Source organism: Pelobates fuscus, chromosome 8 (genome assembly GCF_036172605.1).
Source record: "Pelobates fuscus isolate aPelFus1 chromosome 8, aPelFus1.pri, whole genome shotgun sequence".
Classification (NCBI taxonomy): Eukaryota; Metazoa; Chordata; class Amphibia; order Anura; family Pelobatidae; genus Pelobates; species Pelobates fuscus.
In genome coordinates this window covers 115,530,499-115,557,404 of record NC_086324.1, presented here as the reverse complement: position 1 = coordinate 115,557,404, position 26,906 = coordinate 115,530,499, and the positions used below count along the sequence as shown (strand labels likewise).

The 26,906-nt window shown below is 46.5% G+C and overlaps 1 protein-coding gene across 1 annotated transcript in view; it reads right to left on the bottom strand.

Moving 5' to 3' along the window:
- KATNIP (katanin interacting protein) overlaps nucleotides 1–26,906 on the bottom strand; it is a 357,151-nt gene that overhangs the window by 260,605 nt on the left and 69,640 nt on the right. Inside the window, exons 8-9 of the mRNA XM_063430236.1 lie at nucleotides 25,072–25,291; nucleotides 16,002–16,151 (exon numbers count right to left, since the gene is read on the bottom strand). Coding sequence (XP_063286306.1) covers nucleotides 16,002–16,151; nucleotides 25,072–25,291 — 370 coding nt within the window. The remainder of the gene's footprint in view (nucleotides 1–16,001; nucleotides 16,152–25,071; nucleotides 25,292–26,906) is intronic.

Below are 26,906 nucleotides of genomic sequence, written 5' to 3'. Positions count from 1 at the left end.
TGGATATTTTTGGATAACATTTTAAAAAATATTTTTAATTCAAAAATATATATCAAAGACGATCAATATATTACAGATCATATTTTGATATTTTAATAACTTGAAAGTATAACGTGAAAAGTTTTTCCAAATAAGAAATAATTTAGCAAGGTTATCAAACAATATTATATCCACTGGCTGCCCAATATTTAGCAGGCATGCTCTACTTCTGGTATAGGGGAGGTATACAATTATTTATAACATCCCCTATGCTGAGCAGCTAGTAAAAAATAAAATAAAAAAAATATAGCAACCAGGCATCTACTGTAACATACCCTTTCACCACAATTTACAAAGCGGGGGTTGGACATTGATCCCACAGTAGGGCTAACATATTATTAAAAACAAAAATGAATATAATACAGATGGGTGAGCATAGTGTCACCACCTAACAATAAATAAATAGAGAGTGAACAGATCACGGCCCACCATCCTGTCCCCAACAATCAGAGTGTTTTGACAATATCAGTCAGAGAACTGACTGGTTTGCTTGTTAGATAGGTCAAATAAGATATGTTTCTTGCAGGGGTGTACAATGACATATCCACCCCTGTGGCGGAAGCAACCTCGCCACTGTGAACTGGAGTAGCCTGGTTGCTAGCCTCCTGCCCTGCGACTATGGCCCTGGGGTGTATTAACCCTTTAAAGGGACTCTCCAGGGAGCCCCTGTTTACTCACCTCGTTCCAGCGCCGGGAGCCTCGTGAAGCCGCGCCCCCTATTTCGTCAAAATGACGAAAAAGGCGGGCGCGAGCAGGGAGCAATCAGGCGCGTCCATTTGGAAGCGGCATTGCTCCTTTGTGCGCATGCGCGGCTTCGCCGCACATGCGCGGCTTCGCCGCACATGCGCACAGACTTTCATGCCGCCCTCTGAAGTCCTCAAAGCACTACCGCGCATGCGCGCGGTGTGAGCGGCCGCGAGCTGAGCTGACTGACAGCTCAGCTCGCGGTCTTTGCCCGCCCCCCTCCTCTGCTGACAGGCTGGAGAGAGAAGGCGTATTTTCAAACGTCTGACGTGTACAGGGCCTTTTTAGGGCCCTGCATGATAGGAAGTGCCTCTAGTGGCCGTCTGAGTGACGACCACTGGAGGTATTCCTATCAATGTAAACATTGATGTAAAAATTTTCTCTGAAAGTACAGTGTTTACATGAGAAAGGCTGCAGGGAGCTATAGATCTCACCTGAACAAATACATTAAGGTGTAATTGTTCAGGTGACTATAGTGTCCTTTTAAGAAGTGTATTTGGGCACAATGGATTTTTGTATGCTGTTCCTGGCCCTTTAAATATTCGGGAGCAGTGTTACAACTTTTAAACTGGCACTTTGAATGCAGTCAAAGTGCCGAAGTCATGAAGTGCCGAATTGGTCGAAGTGGCAGCCATTCGACAAACAAACACGTGGCGGCGGCCATTTTAACTTAGTCGAACGCGGTCAGCGGTGTGTGCAGCCAAATCTATGGAACTGTTTGCGGCTACCCAATTGCACGAACACCGCTGACCCGGACCTTCTTCGACACCGCGGCTGGAGACTAAGTCCCGTTCGAAGATTTGAACGCCCGTTCGAATGGGACTTAGTCGTTTTCTCTGTGTAAAATAGACCGACCGCACAGTCTAAATCCATGGAACTGTTTTGGGCATGAAAATGTGCCTGCGGTCGGTCAAAAGTGACTTATACTTGTCTCCAGAACGGCTGGACGGATTCGTATGATTTTTGGGTATGTTTGTATTTGGAATGTGCTGATTAATAATAACTGTTATTAATATTGGATGTATGGTTTTAGAGTTATGAAAGTTGGGTAAAATGTATGTTTCAATTGTACGGATAATTGGGTTACCTCTCAGGCTAAGGGGAGGGAATCTGTGGGATGTAACCATTGTGTGATTGGATAATGTATAATTGTATGTGGGCGTCTCCCTTGCAGGAGAGAATTGCATAAAAGCAGAGTGTGTGTAATTAAACCTGAGTTCGACTTTACCCTCAATTTGGAGTGCCGTCTCTTATTGGGGGAATCTGCTACAAGGGATTGCTATGCTTGTCATATTCCCTTGCTAAATCACTGCTAAGCTGTTCCTGCTCTGCTCTCTGGAGGCGTCTACGGTGGTTATGGTGTCTGCTGCAGTGCTTGGAGTCCTCAGGAAGCGCTAGGAGCATCCTTCAACGGAGGTACCCAGTCGGGGTGTCAGGCGATCCGTTACATTGGTGGCAGCGGTGGGATGGCGTCCAAGTGCGAGGTAAAGCAGCTCAGAGACACCGTGCATGAATTTACAAATTGAGGGCGACACTAGTGTTCATACATCGTCCCTGTCTACACAAAGATTTGGGAAAATGGGGTTCGTGGACCCCTGGGCAGCACACACACCTGAGTAAGAGAGTCAATTGGAATGGAGAGATATTGCACGGAAATAATTATGGTACGACGCCCTGGAGGAAGTCCAGTATCAACGGCAGCAGTGCCTTCCTGGTGTTGCATACCAGTTGGAGGAACAAATGGTCTGGCGGATGCCGCTTCTGGGAGACCAACCCGGAGTGGAGCGGGTAAGACAACTTGAGTACCTCGTGGAAAGGGAACTGAGCCTGGACGCCTCATACTGGGCACTGTGGTGGTGCACTGTCCAGCCAGAGACGTGGAGGACAGAGGGCATCCAGCCGGAGGGGGAAACCTACACTAGCCCTGGCCTGTTGTGGAAGGCCTTAGCAGAAGACGTCGACTTCGGCAGTACAGCAGAGTCACGGTACTGGGCTATCTTGCATTACCAGGGTGAGATGTTACAGGGCCCGAGATCTATTGGACTGGGACAAGACCTCCGCCGTTTCGCTGCCATGGAACGAGAGCTAGAGATGGACTATGTGAAACTACTAACTTTATGCCAGCCACAGAGCATGGACGCAGACCGGGAAAACTGGGTGGCGGACCCAGACCTGCTAGCCTACAGCTGGGAAAATGTGGCCGAGGTACCCCCTGCTTCACTACCAGCTGCAGAAGTAGGGGAACTCATAGACTGGTCCTGGAGAGACCCACAGATGGCAGGTGGAGATGGGACCGAGATCTCTCTACCGGCCCTATAGGGATGCTGGGCAGTCGGCCCAGATCCCCAGGGCAGAGTACATTACAGGGAGGAGAGACCACTGGTTTCACTCCCCAGCGGCAGAGCGCATTAATGGAAGGGGAGACAGTTGGTCCCCCTCTCTACCAGCAGAGAGAGTGTCAGGGAGAGGAGCCTGTTACCCCCTCTCCCCAGCGGCTGAAAGAGTGTAAGGGAGAGGAGTTTGTTACCCCCTCTCCCCAGCGGCAGCGTAGCCCACCAAGGGGAGACACTAAGCCCCCCACCAGCACAAATGGGACCGTGGTCTCTGCGCCCAAACTACTGGGAGTGGAGAGCAGCGTCCTCCCTCCCCAACGGCAGAGTGTCCTACAGGGAGCAGAGACAGTTGGTCTCTCTCCCCAACAACTAAGCCAGTCATCAGGAGACCTGGGGTCTGTACCATCTACTCCCCAACCAGCCCCAGAAATGAGGGACCTCATAGACTGGTCCTAGGAAGACCCACAGATGGCAGGTGGAGATGGGACGGCGGTCTCTCTACCGGCCCTACAGGGATGCTGGGCAGTCGGCCCAGATCCCCAGCAGCAGTGTGAAGTGCAGGGAGTGGAGAGCATCATCTCCCCTCCCCAGCGGCAGTGTACATTGCAGGGAGAGGAGAGCAGCGTCCTCCCTCCCCAGCGGCAGGGTGAGCTACATGGATGCAGGGTGGTCAGCTCAGATCTTCAGCGGCAGTGTGAAATGCAGGGAGTGGAGAGCAGTGTCTCCCCTCCCCAGCGGCTGAAAGTGTGTAAGGGAGAGGAGCTTGTTACCCCCTCTCCCCAGCGGCAGCTTAGCCCACCAAGGGGAGACACTAAGTTCCCCACTGACGCAGATGGGACCATGGTCTCTGCGCCCAAGCTACAAGGAGTACGGACAGTCGGTCCTGCTCCCCAGCGGCAGAGTCGTCTACTGGGAGGGGAGAACCTCGTCCCCCCTCCCCAGCGGCAGCCTAGCCCACCAAGGGGAGATGATAAGCCCCACACCGGTGCAGATGGGACCGTGGTCTCTGTGCCCAAACCACAGGGGGTAGGGACGGTTGGTCCTGACCCCCTGCAGCAGGGCTGTTTATCCAAAGGGGAGAAAGCCTGTCTTCCCCTCCAGCAGCAACACCAGGTCCAGAGTGAGGAGCCGCCTACGACATTTCCTCAACTGGGCTCAAACCAGGCTACTCCCATGGTAGCGCTGGCAGCGGGGCAGAGTACCGCTGGTCTCTGCCCACTCAGCAACCCACCGATTCGGAGCGCCAGTAACCCCCAGAGCCGAGGTGGAGTTCCTGGACACGACAAGCTACCCACTACCCCAGGTGTAGTAACTCTTTCTTGTGGGTGGGCTGTACTGCTGATTGTGTTCTGTGGGTGGGTTGCTGGACTAACCAGGGCACTGACCGACAGGAGGTCAGATACCCTGTTAGTCTGGATGGTAAAGGGGAGAAATGTGGCGGAACCAACCTCGCCACTGTGAACTGGAGAAGCCTGGTTGCTAGCCTCCTGCCCTGCGACTATGGCCCTGGGGTGTATTAACCTTTTAAGAAGTGTATTTGGGCACAATGGATTTTTGTATGCTGTTCCTGGCCCTTTAAATACTTGGGAGCAGTGTTACAACTTTTAAACTGGCACTTCGAATGCAGTTGAAGTGCCGAAGTCGTTGAAGTGCCGAAGTCATCGAAGTGGCCGCCATTCGACAAACAAACACGTGGCGGCGGCCATTTTAACTTAGTCGAACGCGGTCAGCGGTGTGTGCAGCCAAATCTATGGAACTGTTTGTAGCGACCCAATTGCACGCTGACCCGGACCTTCTTCGACACCGCGGCTGGAGACTAAGTCCCGTTTGAAGATTCGAACGCCCGTTCGAATGGGACTTAGTCGTTTTCTCGGTGTAAAATAGACCGACCGCACAGCCCAAATCCATGGAACTGTTTTGGGCATGAAAATGTGCCTGCGGTCGGTCAAAAGTGACTTATACTTGTCTCCAGAACGGCTGGACGGATTCGTATGATTTTTGGGTATGTTTGTATTTGGAATGTGCTGATTAATAATAACTGTTATTAATATTGGATGTATGGTTTTAGAGTTATGAAAGTTGGGTAAAATGTATGTTTCAATTGTACGGATAATTGGGTTACCTCTCAGGCTAAGGGGAGTGAATCTGTGGGATGTAACCATTGTGTGATTGGATAATGTATAATTGTATGTGGGCATCTCCCTTGCAGGGGAGAATTGCATAAAAGCAGAGTATGTGTAATTAAACCTGAGTTCTACTTTAGCCTCAATTTGGAGTGCCGTCTCTTATTGTGGGAATCTGCTACAAGGGATTGCTATGCTTCTCATATTTCCTTGCTAAATCACTGCTAAGCTCTTGCTCTGCTTGTTCCTGCTCTGCTCTCTGGAGGAGTCTACGGTGGTTATGGTGTCTGCTGCAGTGCTTGGAGTCCTCAGGAAGCGCAAGGAGCATCCTTCAACATAGGTACCCAGTTGGGGGTGCCAGGCGATCCGTTACAACCCCCTTTCAATATTTATTTAGTGCCACTGTTATGGACAAAATATTAGAATTAGTAAAATGTCTATCTATTCTGTGTATCTGTATTCACTGTGTTAAACTGGTTGAAAAAGTAACAGTTTTCCCTCAACCCTGTGTGTTAAGTAATCATTTCCTCTCAAAGCCCTCTCACTCTTCCCTCCCCCTTCCTATTGAGCAAAGGCTTGTGTAACAAAATGGAGATTAGCTGTATTAAAGGGAAACTCCAGTGCCAGGAAAAGCACTGCAGGTCCCCTCTCCCTCCCACCTCCCAATCCCCGGTAGCTGAAGGGCGTGAAAACCCCTTCAGGTCACTTATCTGAGAAGTGGTTTCTTTTCGCCACCGCTCCTCCCAGTCATTACGTCGGCCGGTGGGCGAGACTGATCCCGTCCACCGTAGGGGAGACCTAATGCGCATACGCGGCATTAGAGCCCCCTATAGGAAAGCATTGAGAATGCTTTTTAATGCTTTCCTATGGGTAATTGACCGATGCTGGAGGTCCTCACACAGCGTGAGGACGTCCAGCGACGCTCTAGCACAGTGCTATAGAGCAGGAAGTGCCCACTAGTGGCTGTCTAGTAGAACTGTAATAATTACACTTGCAGGGTTAAGGGTAGTGGGAGTTGGCACCCAGACCACTCCAATGGACATAAGTGGTCTGGGTGCCTGGAGTGTCCCTTTAAAGCAGCTGCTTCCTTTTCTAACCCCTCCCTCGCTTCCTTTGTTGAAGTAACGACTCTCTCTCTAGAACATGCCACGTGTAATAAAATGGAGATGGGATGCAAAGAATTGTCATGTGACGATGCTGGACTCACGCCCAGTGGGATGGTATCAGGAAAGACCTCCTAACTTTTCACCAATTGTTGAAGTATATTCTCTGTTATCTATGACTATGCATATGACATATTTCTGGCTTATAAGGGGCTCCCACCCTTCAGAATAAACAGATTCCTCAGGTTTTTCATCCACCAGATACTTGTCTCTGGTGTAAATTACTTCTAGGAAGCGTGCACACATATACTTTAATCCGGACAGGGGCAGATACATAGATTATCAAACATTTGATTTGATCTGTAACATTTGGCGCCCATAAAATGTGGGGCACCAGGATAGTGCATGAACGGACGACTGGACACAGGACCAGGGAGTGGAAATCCGAAGACTTGGCCAGGGAGCCTGATCACCTCCTAAAATATGACTTATTAGCAGTTGCCTGTATTTCCTGTCTTTGTGACTAGTCTCCCTCTGTGTCCACTTACGACCCTTCAAGCTTCAAAGAAACACGTGAATTTCTTGCCCGGTGTCTTTTTTTTTTTTTTTTTTTTAAAGAACCTGTTGATTGTCTGCCTCCTGAGTGTGAGTCTTATGTGTGAAAGTGTCTGCTTGAGAATCCGTTTTACTAATTGCTTAAGACGGTTGTATAATACTGCTTTTTGTTTGGTAAAGAAACTAGTGTTTTATTCTGGCTAAGCTTTGGTAAAACAGCTAAAGTGTTTTTGGCTGCTCGGTAGTGATGTTGCGAACATGAAACTTTCCGTTCGTGAAGGGAGAACACAAACTTCCGCAAATGTTCGTGAATGAGCAAACCGCCATAGACTTCAATAGGCAGGCAAATTTTAAAACCCACAGGGACTCTTTCTGGCCACAATAGTGATGGAAAAGTTGTTTCAAGGGGACTAACACCTGGACTGGGGCATGCCGGAGGGGGATCCATGGCAAAACTCCCATGGAAAATTACATAGTTGATGCAGAGTCTGGTTTTAATCCATAAAGGGCATAAATCACCTAACATTCCTAAATTGTTTCGAATAATTTGCTTTAAACATCAGGTATGATGTTGTATCGATCAGGTAGTGTAAGGGTTACATCCGCTTCACAGTGACAGACCAAACTCCCCGTTTAACGCACCGCAAACAACCGCAAACAGTCCATTTGCACAACCGCAAACTCCCCATTTGCACAAGGTTGGATACCAAGCTAGCCATGTCCCGTTCCTTGTCCTCACTGATGTCATTGAAGGTCTCTTCCTCCCCGAAAGGTGACAACATGTATTTTTTTTTTTTTTTTAAATGTACACTACTGTTACACCAGATATGAGTTGCACTGGTGTGACACTGTGCCCTGGCAGGCCCTGAAACGCACACGTGTGAAGGAAACTGACTGCTATTAAATTACAGTCAAAAAAGTTTTAGTTTTTTTTTAAATGCAAGCTATTGTGACACCAGATATGAGTGGTGGCACTGGGACCACCTTAAAAATATTGGATATCGCTAAAAATCATGATCACTATATATTAGACATGTGCAATTCGTATCGGTCCGAATTAAAATTCGGCCGAATTTCAGATAATTTGGACATTTGGGTGCTTCCGAATGTCTGAATAGTTGAATTGCCTAAGTGTCGAATTGCTGAAGTCCCGAAATTACCGAATTTCCGAAGTGTAGTAGTGCCGAATTGCTGAAGTGCCGAAGTTGCCTAAGTTCCGAGGTGTCAAAGTGCCTAAGTTCTGAAGCACAGTATTGCCTAAGTACGAATATACTTACCCAGTGAAAGAAGAAGAATGTTACACTGTATACAATTTCAAATAAAAAGTATACAAACATAGACAGGATTCAGCTGTAAGCATTTGCAACATTTACAACAATCAAGTAACACACATTCATATAAAATGTAAGTTACTAAGCCAGTCAGTGTAATGACAGGAATTAATAAGTAGATAGCTCCCTAATTACCATGGTATCAGGGAGCTATCTACTAAAAGGCTGAAAGACCTAAATTGGTCTTTCAGCCAAATTTACTAATACTAAGTAAAAATTACTTAGTATTAGTAAATTATGCCCCTACTCGCTATATCGCGAGTAGGGGCATGTCTATTGAACAGTGAAAAAAAAAAAAAAGAAAGAAAAAGGGTTCCCCCTCCCTGAGCGGGTGGGGGCCCTAAAGTTAAAAAAAAAGGGGGGGGGGACCTATTGTCCTCCCCACCGGCCTCCACCCCTGAGCGGCGGGTGGGGGCCCTAAATACATATTTAACCCCCCTCCCCCCAGGTGACTATGGGTCCCCAAACCCCTAGTCTCCCCTCCCCCAAAAATAAACTCCTACCTACTCCCCCTCACCCTAAAATTAATGAGGGGGGACCATTTAACTAAGTACCTTTAAAAATAAAAATACACTTACCATTCAATGTTTTCTTTCTTCTAAAATCTGATTGGTGGATTAAGTAACCAATCAGAGAGTTATGAGTCAAATTACACAGCGTGGGAAAATTCCAAAGAACTTTCCCACGCTGTATATAATGACACAGAGCACTCTGATTGGTGGATTTCAAACTAACCAATTAGAGTGCTGTGACAGGTAAATGTAGAGACTTACCTGTCAGTCTCTTCATTTACCTGTCAGAGCATTCTGATTGGATGGCTTAAATCCATCAATCAGAGTGCTCTGAGTCTAATTACAGGAGCTCAGTCTGCGCGGAGCCCTCGCCGGGTGAAGATGGATTATTATTTTTTGCGCTCTTTTTTTTTTTGTATTGCGCCGGTTATTATGGATTTTTATTTTTTATTTTTTGGGGGCTGAAAAAAGATGATTTTAGAAGAAAGATAACATCGAATGGTAAGTGTATTTTTATTTTTAAAGGTACTTAGTTAAATGGTCCCCCCTCATTATTTTTAGGGTGAGGGGGGGTAGGTAGGAGTTTATTTTTGGGGGGAGGGGGTGACTAGGGGTTTGGGGACCCCTGAGCGGCGGGTGGGGGCCCTAAATACAAATGGGGGGCCTAATGTCCTCCCCCCTGGCCCCCACCCCTGAGCGGCGGGTGGGGGTCCTAAACAAGAATAAGGGGGGGACCTAATGTCCTCCCCCCTAGCCCACACCCCTGAGCAATTTTCATTTAGGGCCCCCACCCGCCGCTCAGGGGTGTGGGCTAGGGGGGAGGACATTAGGTCCCCCCCTTATTCTTGTTTAGGACCCCCACCCGCCGCTCAGGGGTGGGGGCCAGGGGGGGGAGGACATTAGGCCCCCCATTTGTATTTAGGGCCCCCACCCGCCGCTCAGGGGTGGGGGCCAGGGGGGAGGACAATAGGTCCCCCCCCCATTTGTATTTAGGTCCCCCACCCACCGCTCAGGGCCATAGGCTGCTCACTGTTTAACAGACATGCCCCTACTCGCGGTATTGCGAGTAGGGGCACAATTTACTAATACCAAGTTATTTTTTACTTAGTATTAGTAAATTTGGCTGAAAGACCAATTTAGGTCTTTCAGCCTTTTGGTAGATAACTCCCTAATACCGTGGGAATTAAGGAGTTATCTACCAAGGGGCTGCAACAAAAGTCCCGAAAAGTCCAGAAATGCAGGAGGGATAATGTATAATAAACACAGGTTACTGGCTATGGGAGGATAATGTATAATAAACACAGGTTACTGGTTGTGGGGGGATAATGTATAATAAACACAATAAAAGAGCTTTGATGATGCCCGTCTCACTACTGACACAGATTTTCAGTCTGGTATAACATTTTGTGAACAACTCTGTGTGTGGGCACAAGATAGATTAGCTGATCAGGCTACTTCTATTAATGATATTGTTCAAGAAAAAGGCAGAAACAGTTAAGAGATTTAATTCTAGGTTAACTCAAACCTTCTCTGATCTGGGTTTCAATACATGCAATAGGGCCCACACCCAGAGGCTGTCAGCTGCTTTTGTTGCAGGCCTTAAAGAGCCCATAAGGAAAGGCCTGGTCCTGTCCTGTCCCGACTTCAGGATTATTCCCCTGGATACTCTCCTCCTGGTCGCTAAAGGCCTGGAGTCGGTCCAATTGCCCCAGCACAAGAAATCCGCTCCTTTAATGTTTTCCTTGTATAACCCTGCAATTCAGCCTGCCCCTGCTGGGTATCCTATTCCCGAGCTTACAGGCCCTCTAATGGCACAGGCCCCAGGGCCACAGATTAGAACTTGTTTTAACTGTAAGCAACCAGGTCATTATAAGAGCGATTGTCCAGCTCTTCAAGCACCTAAGCAGCGAACACACACTCTAAGGCCACCCTATCCTGTGGCCGGATATCCTCCTGTCCAGGCGCCAGGTTATCCAACACCTGGTTCTCCTTATGCTAACTATTCCCCTGATGACCTAGCCTCTGCAAATTATCTTATTATTCTGCCACTTCCCAAGGGGGGAGTACCACACTACTAGATGTCCATATGCCCACGGTACCACACAATGAACAGCCATCTCATCTATGGCATTGCACCTTGTGGTTCAGAGATGTTCCGGGGCCTGACCCTCAGTATGAAGAAGAACTGTTTCAGTTGGTGGAAGTACGTCTCACTTTGACAGACATGTTCTGTGATACAAAAGACAATGCTGTGGTTTTAGTCCAATTGCCCCGTGGAAGTGACGCTCATGTACCATCATTGGGAGATGGCAGTTCCTCATGTCTCTATTACTAAATCTCCAGATATCTCATGGAAGGAACTTGGTCCATTAGCCAAAGCATTGAGCACAACAGATCAGGACCAACTTTCTACAAAAGGTGATACCAAGCGAACTGTGAATTGTAAGACTACTGGTTACCCGCAACACCACACAGAAATATGTGAAGATGCCCCTCCCATAGATCCTGACCCAGATGTTCCCCATGATTGTTTTGAACAGGTGAAGATGGAAACAACCCATCTTCCCACAGTACATGAAACGGCTTTGCCAGATCATGACTGCACTCTGTTTATGGGTGGCTCCAGATTTGCAGATGAACAAGGAAGATACCACACTGGATTTGCCGTGACCACAGTGGATCAGGTACTTCAAGCATCCCCACTTCCCCTGTCCATGTCTGCTCAAGAAGCTGAGCTAAAAGCCCTCACTGTAGCATGCCAAATGTCTGAAGGAAAGCGTGTCAATATTTAAACATTCAAAATATGCCATGGGCGTAGCACACAAATTTGGACTGATATGGAAGACAAGAGGTTTTCTGACAGCAACCGGTACACCAGTTAAACATGGTACAGCTATCAAGGAATTGATGGATGCTTTACTCCTTCCTGAAGAAGTGGCCATACTGAAAGTAAAAGCCCATGGAAGACAGAATTCGGAAGAAACGTGTGGCAATCATACAGCTGACCAAGCCGCCAATGATGCTGCATGTCAATCAAGGGAAGTGAACAGAAGAGTGTCCGGTGAGGAAACTCCTATCTTTACCATGCAAACCTTACCTAAAGACCTCAAGTTTTTGAAACAGCAAGCAGATGTAAGCCCTGAAGAAAAGCAAAGTTGGAAATGGAAAGGAGCGACCCTACAGGATGGAGTGTATACTAGTAATCTCAAATTCTGTCTACCGATAAATATGTATCCGGCTGTAGTTCAGTGGGCCCATGGAGCATCGCACCTGTCTAAGACTCTTATTAACTCTTTAATTGCTAAATATTTTGAAGCACCAGGTATTACCACTCTGAAACCTACTGTAAGTCCTGTACTATCTGTGCTAAGTGCAATCCGGGAAAAAGGGAGAAAGTTTTCCCCAAACATCTGGTGAAGCCATACTATCCATTCCAGAGAGTCCAAATTGACCACATTTAGATGCCAAAGAGTGGCCGGTATGAACATGCCCTAATTATGGTGGACATGTTTTCAGGATGGCCAGAAGCTTTCCCGGTTACGAATATGATCGTCAAGACCATTGCCACATGTTTGCTCTCTGAAATTGTCTGTAGACATGGAGTCCCTGAAGTAATTGAAAGTTACCAGGGCCCGGCTTTTACCGCACTAGTGACTAAGGAAGTCTGGGAAGCACTGGGGGTGACCCTTGCATTCCACACACCCTATCACCCACAGAGTAGTGGTAAGGTAGAACACATGAATGGCACCTTCAAAGCCAGAATGCTTAAGATGGTCCAAATAAACTAACCTGCCCTAGCCAGAGAGTCTCCCCATAGCTCTGTTTAGTGTCAGGTACACACCAAGAGGGAAGTTTAGCCTGCCCCCCTATGATATTTTATTTGGTTCAGCCCCTAGGTTAGGTTGTTACTTTCCTCAACAACTCCAACTGCAATCAGATACTATGGTTAATTATGTGACTGCTCTTTCCCAAGCTTTAAACAAGATGTATGCCCAAGTGTTTTCTTACATTTCAGATCCAGAGTCTGATACAGGTGTGGCAGAACCGCCACTTTAGTCCTTGGTATGTGTATGGAATGGCTGTAATATTTGTACTGAAAAGACTTTCTTATCACAAATTGTGTTCGGGACTTTAAAATGGCTGTATGCACTTTGGTTTGTCTATGGGGATCCAGCATTCGTTTCCCGAACAGTGATCTGCAATCCTGTTCGGGAAACAACCTAACTACCGAACGGGAGACCACCCCGGTGAGGTTGTGTGTCTCCCATTAGCACAGTTGCAACATTGTTGCAAGCGTTTAATTGACTTTGTGTGTGGGGTCGCCATCCGTGTACTGAACATGTGGCGGCGGCCATCTTTGTTCGCTAAGAGTTCAGCGGTGTTTGGTCGTTGAGCGCCTGGAACTTAAATTAGCTACTTGATTTCCAAACTCCGCTATACTTCCATAGCGTTCGGGAACCTCGCTCTTAAATTAAAACCGTTTGTGAGTTTTCCCATGTCTAGACCAGGTTCACTAAAAATGGTTTTCTGTGTGGCGTTCGCCTATTTCTGCAGGGATCTGAGCAGATCCCTGCAATCTGATGAAGGGTAATTCGGGTAAATCTGTTGATAATCACCAAAGTTATATATTTTAATGTGAAATACTAGCTTTAACTGTAACCACTGTTAATGTAATTATCCATGCATGCTGATGTCATCTTTGTTCCTGGACCGCAGGGGATGCTGGGAAATTACCCTGCATGGTCAGTTTCCCACACAGTCCATTTGATTAAAACCCCTGCTGTCCCAGTCTGGAAACCCTGTACAGTGGAAATCACATAAATATGGTGCGGTTTCAATAAAGCCCTCTGTTGACTCCCAGAACTGTGTTTCGTCCGGTTACTGGGGGATTTGGGATATTGCCTTCATTCAGCGCTTTTCTTGGATTACTTTCTTTTACCAGCGGAGATACTGGGATTTAATATTGCAGCTCCGCAATAACAGGCACTCACAAGCTGCTTCCTGGTGATTGGGTTCTGGTTAAGAAGTTCCTGAGAAAACATACCCTTGAACCCAAATACTGAAAAGAATGACGTTCAGGAAACCGGGGGGATCTTTTACTCACGGGACATGTATGACTCTGAATGGGTAGGTGCCACGCACATGACTATTAATCCCCTTAAACCACACATTAATACTCTAAAAGACATGATAGCTATAGCTAATCCCACGTTTGAGGACACTATGGCTGTAGAGACAGGTTTTTCTGACACTAACTTGTGGCTTGAGTGGATGAAATATAACGCTAACAAACCAACAGGTCTAACTGCTATGTCTGTGGAGGAGCGAGGCCTCACTTAGGTACTGTCCCTTTGAACATGCCTCCAAAGATAAAGATGTGCTTCCTAAGTCTCTATACTATACTTAAAACTGACCGGACAGAATGTGAGTCATGGGCAAAGGAATACCTAATTATCCTTAAAGATGTTAAGCCAGATAAAGGTATCACCATATTTTCAGGAAACTACACTTGTTATGGTATATATGATGGAGTGGGCCAATTCTTTGGTAATTTCACTGGTAATTACTGTGCCACATATAGCCCAATTCCACCTGCCTTAATCCAGCAACACATAAGATACCTTGGAGACATATATTGAATTTGTGGGGATATGCAGATTAGAACCAGACTGAAAGGCGTAGGTGGGGAGAATGTGCTCTAGCTAAGGTAATTATGCCTATACACATAATCTCTGACGGACTTAAGATATCCCAGGTACGTCACACACATACTCTAGAATAAAGAGAGGTACTCCTGTAAAAGGCAGTTTTGATCCCCATATTTATATAGATGCCATAGGAGTGCCAAGGGGGGTGCCAAATGAATTTAAAGCAATTGATGAAGTGTCCGCAGGGTTTGAATCTATTTTCCCAATCATCACGGCCAATCCAAATTTAAATTGGATTAATTACATCTATTATAACCAACAATGTTTTGTAAATTACACAAGAGAAGCCCTCCAGGGTTTGGCAGAACAATTACATCTACATCCAAGATGACCTTCCAGAATAGAATGGCCTTAGGCATGATTCTGGCGGAGAAAGGCGGAGTATGTAAAATACTTCCCGACACCATGATTGTATATCTATATTCTGGATAATACAGGCTCTAATGGTAAGGTAACTTTGGCCATAGAAAAGTTAAAGAGTTTGTCCGATGAGCTGAGACAAAATTCTGGGGCCACAGATCCGTGGGGAAGATGGTTTGGATGGTGCATTTTTTATGACTTTTATGTGGTGAATGTCTAGCAAGCACCGCCAGTGGTTATTAACCATTTGACTGCTAGCTGCCAAAGGTCCACAAATTAACGGCAATCAAAATTTGGTTAATCAGCTAACAATTTCAAAGAATTTTCGTCACGCCGCCCGCCAGGTCCGCTCCTGTCAGCGAGCAGCATGAGTCCCGGCGGGAGCGCATCGTTGCGGCGGCATTCCCACTCACTAAGGGGAATGCCGCCGATCTCTTACCTGGCAGTTCTTCCTCCATCGGGCCTGCTCATACCCGGCGGGCACGTCCCGGTAGCACTCCCACGTGGCTCCTCCTCTTCTTACAGCAGTCGGCTTTCCAAACATTAGAGACGCCCGCCGCTGCAGCTTTACACCAAATAAGGGTTTCTACATTTAACCCTTAAAGGGCCAGTTTAGTTTATGTCTAATTTATGTTTTACCTACACGCCCATGCTCACATGTTTCCCTGCAGCCAATTAGGGAGCACCTTTAGCTATTTAAGCCTATTTTGTCCATTACTCTGGGACCTGTCGTGGTTTCCAGTTGGTTATCTGAGAGCGCGATCCTTGTATTGATGTCTTGTGTATCTGACCGTGGCTTCCCTTATTGACTATCCGATCTCTGTATTCCTTGACCTTTGGCTTGGCTCTTGACTATTCTGATGACCTGTGGCTTGTTAATCGTTTGCATTATTTCTTTGTCTTTTCGCCTTTATACGTTAAATCCGGCCATTCTAAGGACCGGTAATACGTCTTAGGTATTTACTTTATATCCAAGTTCTGCGTGTCGGGCATATACAGTAATCCTGACAATTTTGAACCAAATTTCTGTCAGAATTTTAATCAATCCCCCTAAAAATAAAAATACAAATACTGAGAACCCCCAACCTGTAAAGTGCACATCTCTGCTTGATTCTAAAACTATACAACCCCAATTCCTTCTCCCACCAAATAAAAACAAACAAAAAAATAAAACAAAAAAAAACAACACTTACCAAATATATTGTTTTCAGATTGGTTCAAAGAGCATGACGGTTTGAGTCCTTTAACTTTATTCTTTACCATGACAGGTTTTGTAGGAATGTAAAGTTCTGCACTATCCTTTCTTTTGGCAGACAATATGTTCCTGTCTTTTTTGGAAACACCTCAGGAGAAATGCATTATTTAATACATTGTAAAGCCAAGTGGTTGACATATTTAAAAAAAAAAAAAAAAAAAAAAACAATAACACACACACACACACAACTAAATTTCTTAAATGTATCTGTAGATAGAGTAAAAAGGCTAAGCAGTTCTTTCTAAAACATGCACAGTCATCCCACATCTTCTAGGAAGGCACCTCTGTCACCTTTTCAGGTCAAAATCAATACATTGCACAATTCAATATGTGTATCAATCTAAATAGGAGCATTTGACAATGGCTTTAGATTAATATACAAATATTGTAATGTAAATATGAGATATGTGATACTAAAAATAACTACTGAACCTCAATAGGAATAATCGTTAAATATAACATGCATATAAAATATAGACTTATAAACAATATTTAAATAAATACTGTAAGAATAGCTGGATAAATGTAATTCATCTTTAAGTATATGCACATGAAACAAAGCCTGGAAAGAAATAAATTGGCTCTCATGGATAGTAATGTTGGATATATAAAAGTGGTCTCCAACCTTCTTTAACTTTTATCGCAAAGATATCATAATGGAGAAAAGGTGAATGCACCCTCATTGTAAAAAAATGAACATATCAGGTCCCAATATAAGCAGTGGCGTCACTAGGGGGGGGCCAGAGGGGGCCATGCCCCCCCCCCACATTATGCTGTGCCCCCCCAAATGCCAGCAACCTGCTGCTGGCTATGTGTTTGAATTATATTCCCTCGGGCTGTAACAGCCTGTTACAGCCCGAGGGAATGCATGGCAGAGCAGCTGTAACGCTGGGTCAGGTGCTGTCTGGGGCTGGAGGGAGCACTGACAGGCTCCCCGGCACAGGCCCCGCCCCCAAATGAAGCCCCACCTCCCGCACACAAGCCCCGCCCCCGCCGTTAAGCAGCAGCCCATGCTGCTGCTGGAAAGGATGCAAGATGGCTGCCTGACCCCCAGCAACAGCCTCCAGTGACAGGTAGGCTTAGTGAGTGTGAGTGTCTGTGTGTCTGTACTCAGCCTCCCTATCACCATCCCCACCACCCTCAGCCTCACCACCCTCCCCACCACCCCCACCAGCCTCAGCACCCCACACCACCCTCAGCCTCCCCACCCTCCCCAATAACCTCAGCCTCCCCACCCTCCCCAACAACCTCAGCCTCCCCACCCTCCCCAATAACCTCAGCCTTCCCACCCTCCCCAATACCCTCAGACCCACCACCCTCAGCCTCAGCACCCCCCACCACCCTCAGCCTCCCCAATACCCTCAGCCGCACCACCCTCAGCTGCACCACCCTCCCCACCACCCTCAGCCTCAGCCTCAGCACCCCACACCACCCTCAGCCTCAGCACCCCCACCACCCTCAGCCTCCCCACCCTCCCCAATACCCTCAGCCCCACCACCCTCAGCCTCCCCCACCATCCTCAGCCTCCCCACCCTTCCCAATACCCTCAGCCCCACCACCCTCAGCCTCAGCAACCCCCACCACCCTCAGCCTCCCCACTCTCCCCAATAACCTCAGCCCCACCACCCTCCCCACCACCCTCAGCCTCAGCACCCCCCACCACCCTCAGCATCCCCAATACCCTCAGCCCCACCACCCTCCCCACCACCCTCAGCCTCAGCACCCGCCACCACCCTCAGCCTCCCCACCCTCCCCAATACCCTCAGCCCCACCACCCTCAGCCTCAGCACCCCCCACCATCCTCAGCCTCCCCACCCTCCCCACCACCCTCAGCCTCCCCACCCTTCCCAATACCCTCAGCCCCACCACCCTCCCCACCACCCTCAGCCTCAGCAATCCCCACCACCCTCAGCCTCCCCACTCTCCCCAATAACCTCAGCCTCCCCACCCTCCCCAATACCCTCAGCCCCACCACCCTCCCCACCACCCTCAGCCTCAGCACCCCACACCACCCTCAGCACCCCCACCAACCTCAGCCTCCCCAATACCCTCAGCCCCACCCCCTCACCACCCTCAGCCTCACACACACTACATTCACTAAACACACTCTGCACTACACACACACACAACATTCACTAAACACACTCTGCACTACACACACACACACTACATTCACTAAACACACTCTGCACTACACACACACACACTACATTCACTAAACACACTCTGCACTACACACACTGCATTCACTAAACACACTCTGCCCTACACACACACACTACATTCACTAAACACACTCTGCCCTACACACACACACACTACATTCACTAAACACACTCTGCCCTACACACACACTACATTCACTAAACACACTCTGCCCTACACACACACTACATTTACTAAACACACTCTGCACTACACACACACTACATTCACTAAACACACGTTGCACTCACTACAAACACACTACATTCACTACAAACACACTATATGCTCTATACACACTACATTTACTATGCACACTACATCCACTACAAAAACACACACTCTGCATTCACTATACACACCTACATTCACTACACACACACTCTGCATCTAATGCATGCATACAAACATTACATACATTACACAAAACGTACAATCTGCATCCACTATACACACTGCATCCATGACACACATACCGCATCCACTACACACATTCTACATCCACTATACACACTACATCCATGACACACATTCTACATCCACTATACACACACACACACCCTTCATCCTTGTGGGCAGCTCGGGGCTGGCCCTGGAGGCCCAGATCTTGAGCTGTGTCAGGAGCCCTAAAATTTCTGATGGCAGCCCTGCTCAGCAGTCTGTGTGTATGTATGGACTCGGCAGTCTGTGTGTGTGTGTATGGACTCGGCAGTCTGTGTGTGTGTGTATGGACTCGGCAGTCTGTGTGTGTGTGTATGGACTCGGCAGTCTGTGTGTGTGTGTATGGACTCGGCAGTCTGTGTGTGTGTGTGTGTATGGACTCGGCAGTCTGTGTGTGTGTGTGTATGGACTCGGCAGTCTGTGTGTGTGTGTGTATGGACTCGGCAGTCTGTGTGTGTGTGTGTATGGACTCGGCAGTCTGTGTGTGTGTGTGTATGGACTCGGCAGTCTGTGTGTGTGTGTGTATGGACTCGGCAGTCTGTGTGTGTGTGTATGGACTCGGCAGTCTGTGTGTGTGTGTATGGACTCGGCAGTCTGTGTGTGTGTATGGACTCGGCAGTCTGTGTGTGTGTATGGACTCGGCAGTCTGTGTGTGTGTATGGACTCGGCAGCCTGTGTGTGTATGGACTCGGCAGTCTGTGTGTGTATGGACTCGGCAGTCTGTGTGTGTATGGACTCGGCAGTCTGTGTGTGTGTGTGTATGGACTCGGCAGTCTGTGTGTGTGTGTATGGACTCGGCAGTCTGTGTGTGTGTGTGTGTATGGACTCGGCAGTCTGTGTGTGTGTGTATGGACTCGGCAGCCTGTGTGTGTATGGACTCGGCAGCCTGTGTGTGTATGGACTCGGCAGCCTGTGTGTGTATGGACTCGGCAGCCTGTGTGTGTATGGACTCGGCAGTCTGTGTGTGTATGGACTCGGCAGTCTGTGTGTGTATGGACTCGGCAGTCTGTGTGTGTATGGACTCGGCAGTCTGTGTGTGTATGGACTCGGCAGTCTGTGTATGGACTCGGCAGTGTGTGTGTGTGTGTGTGTGTGTGTGTGTATGGACTCAGCAGTCTGTGTGTGTGTGTGTATGGACTCAGCAGTCTGTGTGTGTGTGTGTATGGACTCAGCAGTCTGTGTGTGTGTGTGTGTATGGACTCAGCAGTCTGTGTGTGTGTATGGACTCAGCAGTCTGTGTGTGTGTATGGACTCAGCAGTCTGTGTGTGTGTATGGACTCAGCAGTCTGTGTGTGTGTATGGACTCAGCAGTCTGTGTGTGTGTATGGACTCAGCAGTCTGTGTGTGTGTATGGACTCAGCAGTCTGTGTGTATGGACTCAGCAGTCTGTGTGTGTGTATGGACTCAGCAGTCTGTGTGTGTGTGTGTGTGTGTATGGACTCAGCAGTCTGTGTGTGTGTGTGTGTGTGTATGGACTCAGCAGGCTGTGTGTGTGTGTGTGTGTGTGTGTATGGACTCAGCAGGCTGTGTGTGTGTGTGTGTGTGTATGGACTCAGCAGGCTGTGTGTGTGTGTGTGTATGGACTCAGCAGTCTGTGTGTATGTATGTATGGACTCAGCAGTCTGTGTGTGTGTGTATGTATGGACTCAGCAGTCTGTGTGTGTGTATGGACTCAGCAGTCTGTGTGTGTGTATGGACTCAGCAGTCTGTGTGTGTGTGTATGGACTCAGCAGTCTGTGTGTGTGTGTATGGACTCAGCAGTCTGTGTGTGTATGGACTCAGCAGTCTGTGTGTGTATGGACTCAGCAGTCTGTGTGTTTGTGTGTGTATGGACTCAGCAGTCTGTGTGTTTGTGTGTGTATGGACTCAGCAGTCTGTGTGTTTGTGTGTGTGTGTATATATATGGACTCAGCAGTCTGTGTGTGTGTGTGTGTGTGTGTGTGTATGGACTCAGCAGTCTATGTGTGTGTGTATGACCTCAGCAGTCTGTGTGTGTGTACCCTCCCCACCACCCTCAGCCTCCCCACCCTTCCCAATACCCTCAGCCCCACCACCCTCCCCACCCCCCACCACCCTCAGCCTCCCCACTCTCCCCAATAACCTCAGCCTCCCCACCCTCCCCAATACCCTCAGCTCGGTGTTCGTATTTGTGTACTGTGTGTATGGACTCAGCACTCTGTGTGTGTGTGTGTGTGTGTGTGTGTGTGTGTGTGTGTGTGTCTGTATCTAGGACTCAGCAGTCTGTGTGTCTGTCTGTGTGTATATGGACTCAGCAGTCTGTGTGTGTATGGACTCAGCAGTCTGTATGTCTGTGTGTGTGTGTGTGCATGGACTCAGCTGTGTGTGTTGGATTCAGCAGTCTGTGTGTAAGTGTAAAAATCAGCCTGTGTGCATTCAGCAACGTCTGTGTGTGTGTATTCAGAAGTTTCTCGGTGTTCGTATTTGAGTACTGTGTGTATGTACTCAGCAGTCTATCAATAATTAAAATTTGTATTCCTGTGAGTTGTTGTGTAGGAAGGGCCCCAGTGCACTGCTTTGCCCGGGGGCCCTTAACGCTGTTAAGATGGTACTGCTTGTGTGTGTCAGTGAGCTTCTATTTATTGAGCATGTGTGTGTCCCTGAACATCTTTGTAGTGAGCCTTGTGTTTATACAAGTGAGTTTGTCTGTAGTAAGCCTGTGTGCGAATCAGAGACTTTTTTGTCTGTCAGTGAGCCTATTTGCGCATGTCAGTGAGCTTGTGTGCTCACTGTAATTATACAGGGAGCACTGACTGTCCCAGGATATTATACACACAGCCATGTATTATACAGAGAGTAGCACTGTACAGGGAGCGCTGAATGTCCCAATTTCTCAAATGTTGGCAACAATGGCACTATATCAAGGGAAATGTTTGTTTTTTTAATAATCCCTGGTGGAAAATAATGAATCCAGGGATTATTAAAAAAAACAAAAAAAAAACATTGTGTCGGGGGCAGGGCTTAACATGCGGCAGGGGCGGGGTCAAACTGCGGCGAGGGCGGGTTAAATGTGCCCCCCTACTTTTGTCCCTGGCCCAACATGTGCCCCCCCTAAAAATGAATCCTAGAGACGCCACTGAATATAAGGACTAAAAGAACATACTCACACATTACTGAGACAACTAGCAGTCTCAAACAATTAGTATTAGTGTCAAAAACAGGACAATCCCTTTAATGCCACTTCCTAAAATAGTTGTGCTGAAAGCAATCTACTAAAAATAAACTTATTACAATAAAGAATATACAATTAAATCAAATTGGTAAAATATGAGAAAAAAAGGCAGACGGTCGCAAGCTACTGAAACTCCGGGCATAAAACGAATAAATGTCATCTTTTAGGGGCTTTTACTTGCCATACCAGGCCCTCAGAGACCTCGCCCGCATACCCAAACAACATGGGACGCAAGATGAAAAAATCCAAACCCGCTCGACCCAATTTGGGGATGAACATTGACGACCTGTGGAGGCAAGCACATGGCGCGAGCGGGCCCAAGATGGCCGCGCTCTCGGGAGGCTGGTCTGATTTCTCGGACGACTTGTCCTTTCAAGGGGACGAGGCACTCCTACCAACACCGGCGAGGCCCCCACAAGACCAGATGGAACCAGACACATCCCTGGTCACAATCTCAGTCATGAAAAGGCTCCTAGCGGACCTACAGACCACCCTACAAGCCGACATTGCTTTTCCAAACGCAGGGGTCTAAAGGGCCTGACAGGCTGCATTGGAAAGCTCGAACACACTACTCACTAAAGTTCCCAACGGATAGAGGTGCTGGAACAGGCGCTGCACGACCTACAGCGGCAAAACCAAGCCCGTGAACGCTGCTTTGCGGCTCAGGAAGACCTGTCCCGCCGGAACAACATGAAATCAGGGGGGTCCCTAACGAGGTCCCCAAAGCTGAGCTACCTCACCTAATGAGAATGTTGGGAGACTTACTGCCACCTAAAAAGGCCAAAGCGGTGCCCCTTGGGCTTTTTCCCATCCCCAAACTGGCTAAAGCTCAAACAACTGTCCCAAGAGACTTGATCATCCAATTTCCGAACGGGGCAGACAAGACAGCAGTCCTGAAAGCACTTAGGGGGAAAACCCCACTATCCGTTCGAAAGTATGGCCCTAGAGTTTTACAGCAACCTATCTGGCAGTACAATGGCCTGGCGGCGGTCACTCAAGCCTCTCACCACACTTCTCCAAAAGCAATCCATAGGGTACCATTGGCGCCGGTCCCGCACACTTCTGGTGACACATGGGGATACTACGTACCCTATCCAGGATCTACAAGACGCAGCTGTACTTCTAAGAGACTTAGGCCTACCGGAGGACTATCTACTAAAGTGCCAGCAACAAGCCGCAAATAGGACCCCGCACAACTGGGACCCAACCAAGGTAACTCCGTTCACCCCATGACAGAATCGTATGCAACCGCCACCATGTGAAGCTCCCCCCCCATGCATGTAAAGCACACTCTGGACCCGATATGCCTGTTGGGAGCTGATCCACCAGCTATCGGCCATTTACCCACCTAAGCTACCGGCAGGCTTAGTGGAGTTCCCATCTCCACAAGGCCTGCGGACACAACACACTGTATTGAACAACTACCTAAGCAACTAACACACACCACCAGCATGTGCCAACCCAATATATGTTTTACTGCTTTTTAATAATAGCCATGCGGTCACTCCCCAGCAACAGAATGCGTAGACGGGAACCCACACTATCATAGGCAGACTTACTTTGACGAAGCAACCTACACCAGAGTTCTCACCTGCCTAGGTGGTCCAAACACCGCAGGGGAACGCCTACTATTTGGCGATTCTTATGGGCCTGCAATAACGGTAGTCTATCATACCAATCTGTACAACTAATTAACACTTAGAAGATGCCTAGAGGAGATACCCAGTGGTGAGTCTTTTAGTCAGACCCAACACTTGCAGACAGTACCTAACCTGCACCTACAGTGGTTGCAACAACCCAAAATGTAATACTTACTTTGCTACACAGAGAGCAAGTATGCATTTTACTTAGCAACAGATCTCACTTGGCCCACAGTTCTCACACTCAATGTGTACGCTACATAATACATGTAACGGTTTACCCATGATTTAACTAACTAGTACTAAACATCAGATTAACCTACTTTAACAATCACCCTTGAACTTGACACAGCTATTCTTTATCCATCAACAAAAATGTGCCTGATTTTCAAATGTCACATTTGGTTATGCACACTGTACTCCTCTATACCTCAATATTGCTGTTGTGGCATACTGAGGCTGTTTGATCATTTGATGCACAACAAAAATAAATAATTTAAAAAAAGGGAAAAAAATATCACAATCTTTAGATGTGTTTTGCCTTTTAGGATTCTTTATTTTAATACAATTATAAACCTATGCACAATATATTAAGCCCAGATTAGTGATGTCGCGAACAGTTTGCCGGGAACAGTTCGCCGGCGAACATATCGGGTTCGCGTTAGCCGCGGCGGGCGAACATATGCAATGTTCGGTTCGCTCCCTATTCGTCATCATTGAGTGACGGAGGTGGGAGGGAGGGTCTGCTGCTGATTGGCTGGAATGTGTCTGCTGACTGTGAGGTACAGGGTCAAAGTTTACTCAATGATGACGAATAGGGGGCAGACCGAACATCGCATATGTTCGCCTGCCGTGGCGAACACAAACACGCTATGTTCGCTGGCGAACTGTTCATGACATCTCTAGCCCAGATATATTCAACTATTTACACTATGACTGCGGATTTCACTTAATTTCCACTTAGATGTCCTGGGTTAGAACTTAAGGTTGAAGACACCTTTTAACGGTACAAAATTAAGAAATTACTAATTATCCGGCTTTATTTCACATGTACCTTTCAGTTACATTTATCCAGCTATCTTTACGGTTCACACTATTTTTTTAAAAAACAGTCTTATGTGTCATTAATATTCATACTGACGCCAAGTATAGTTTTTTTGAGATTTGCACTTCACCTTTGGATTGAATTCTCAGCTATTTAAACCAACAAAATGCTTATGCATTTCTTTTTTTGCAATCTTTTATGTTAACCAGTATTATTTATGTGGATAGTTCATAATGTATTTAGTTTAAAGTATAAATATCAATTATTGGAGCATTTAACATTTGCTAGCATTCAAGTAAGTACCTTGCGTAACAATCAACCTTTTGAAATTGTGTCAATTTTGATTAATATTGAAAGGATGAAATACTAAATTGACTCTATTGGGCACTGAACTTACAGTTTGAAACAAAAATGGGAATCATAAAAATGCAGTTGTAACTAACAGTTCCACAACAAAAGAAACACATGCAGTAACATGAACAGTTACCTTTAAATTCCAGCATAAGTAAATTCCCTGGAAGATACGTTTGAGATTTGACATCTTGAATTCCTGATATGGTATCCTGTTGAATCGCTAAACATTTTTTAACTTCTTGACTTTCATCTTCAAGGAGTTCTTCTTCAATGGAGTCTGAATCATCATCATCAGAGCTTTCATGATCTTCACGTTGTAGATATATGCTTTGCTCCAGGCTCTCACGTAATGACTGTTAAAATAGTATACAGTTTGTGTCAGGGGCATCAAAACCAGTGGTTTCAGCAAAGGAGTAACAAGTACAGCCCCCTCTCCCTCTCATATGGTTACTCAAGTATTATTATTGTCATTTATATAAAAAATATTCTGCAGCGCTTAACAAGTGCCTAAATAAATTCATTCACTTATGTTGTATGCCACACAGATAAACACAGACACGTATTGCAGGATGTTTTTTTTTTTTTTTTTTTTTTTACTTCTTACTGTAACAAAGTTCTGTATCTCCCTTTCTTCTCTCTCACTTGTTGCTTCTTCATCCCTTGCGACATTTACGTAGTTTTTTCTAATTTCTTCTCTCTTCCCACTTCTCCTTACTCATGTCTCTCTGCTCCACCTTCCCACGTGTCCCTCCTCACTAGTCTTCATCATTAATGTCTCTCATACTTTACTCACACCCCCACACCTTCTGTGTCATCGCCAGCACAATCCTCAACCACATGCCTGCCCTTCACCAAGCTCAACCCTACGTCTGCCCATTCACCAACCTCTACCTATGACTGCCCCTCACCGGCAACTCCTTCATGTCTGCCCCCTTTATGCCCAATCAGAAATGTGTGTTCCAGTGAACAGTTTTTCACTCATATCTTGCCCCTAAACAATATGTACTCCATGAGAAAAGGAACACTCAATGTGTGAAAAGCAGGTTTAGTTGACATTACCTTTGACACACACAACAGAGTATAGTGCAGTGCTTTGTTCATATTTTACATCTTATACTTTATGGTATATCCTTTTGTTTATGATTTCTTGCTTTCACTTATGCCTTTTATTATATATGGGCTTATTTAGAACTGTATATTGAACTTGTATAAATAGATGGCGCTATATGAGTACAAAGAATGATGGGGTTTGTAGTCTCTCCTATTAACACAAACAGGGAGATGTAAACAAAAGCCCAGTGACGTCACCTCCGCCGTTCGTACAGATGAGTTCAGAGAAGAAGGACTTAATCTGAATCACCACTTCCAGCGTTTGTACGGACAAACCAATGATTATGTGAAACAGCTGAATAGCTTCACTCCCCTTTGCTGAACGAGCAACTTATTGGACGAACAGAGGAGGAACATCCCTTTATAACGTGGAACAAAGATGGATGCAGAACATGCCAATTGAGAAAGCCTGCACAGCGGGCAAAATTCGTCTCTGACACCAGGAGGACCCTGTAATTGTGTGTGTATATATATATATATATATATATATATATATATATATATATATATATATATATATATATATATATATATAGATTTGTTTTTCCTATTTGCATAACTGCTGTTCTTTTCTGTGTTCTGAGTCTTTGCATTAATAGCCTTGATTCTCCTCTTTAAATTGATTTATAATCATTATAAGATTTTTTAAGTAATGCCCATAATCTTGATATGGTATGTGAAATGCTTTTAACACACCTTATTCTGGGTCACTCTTCTTATTGGGTATTAAGTGACACCTTCATAGTATATATGATGACACAATCTTTTTCTATTTTTTGTTCACATCTTTTTAATTTTTTTTGCTTATTGCACTTTGCACTTTACATTTCTATATTTCTATGATAACAGATAGATAGT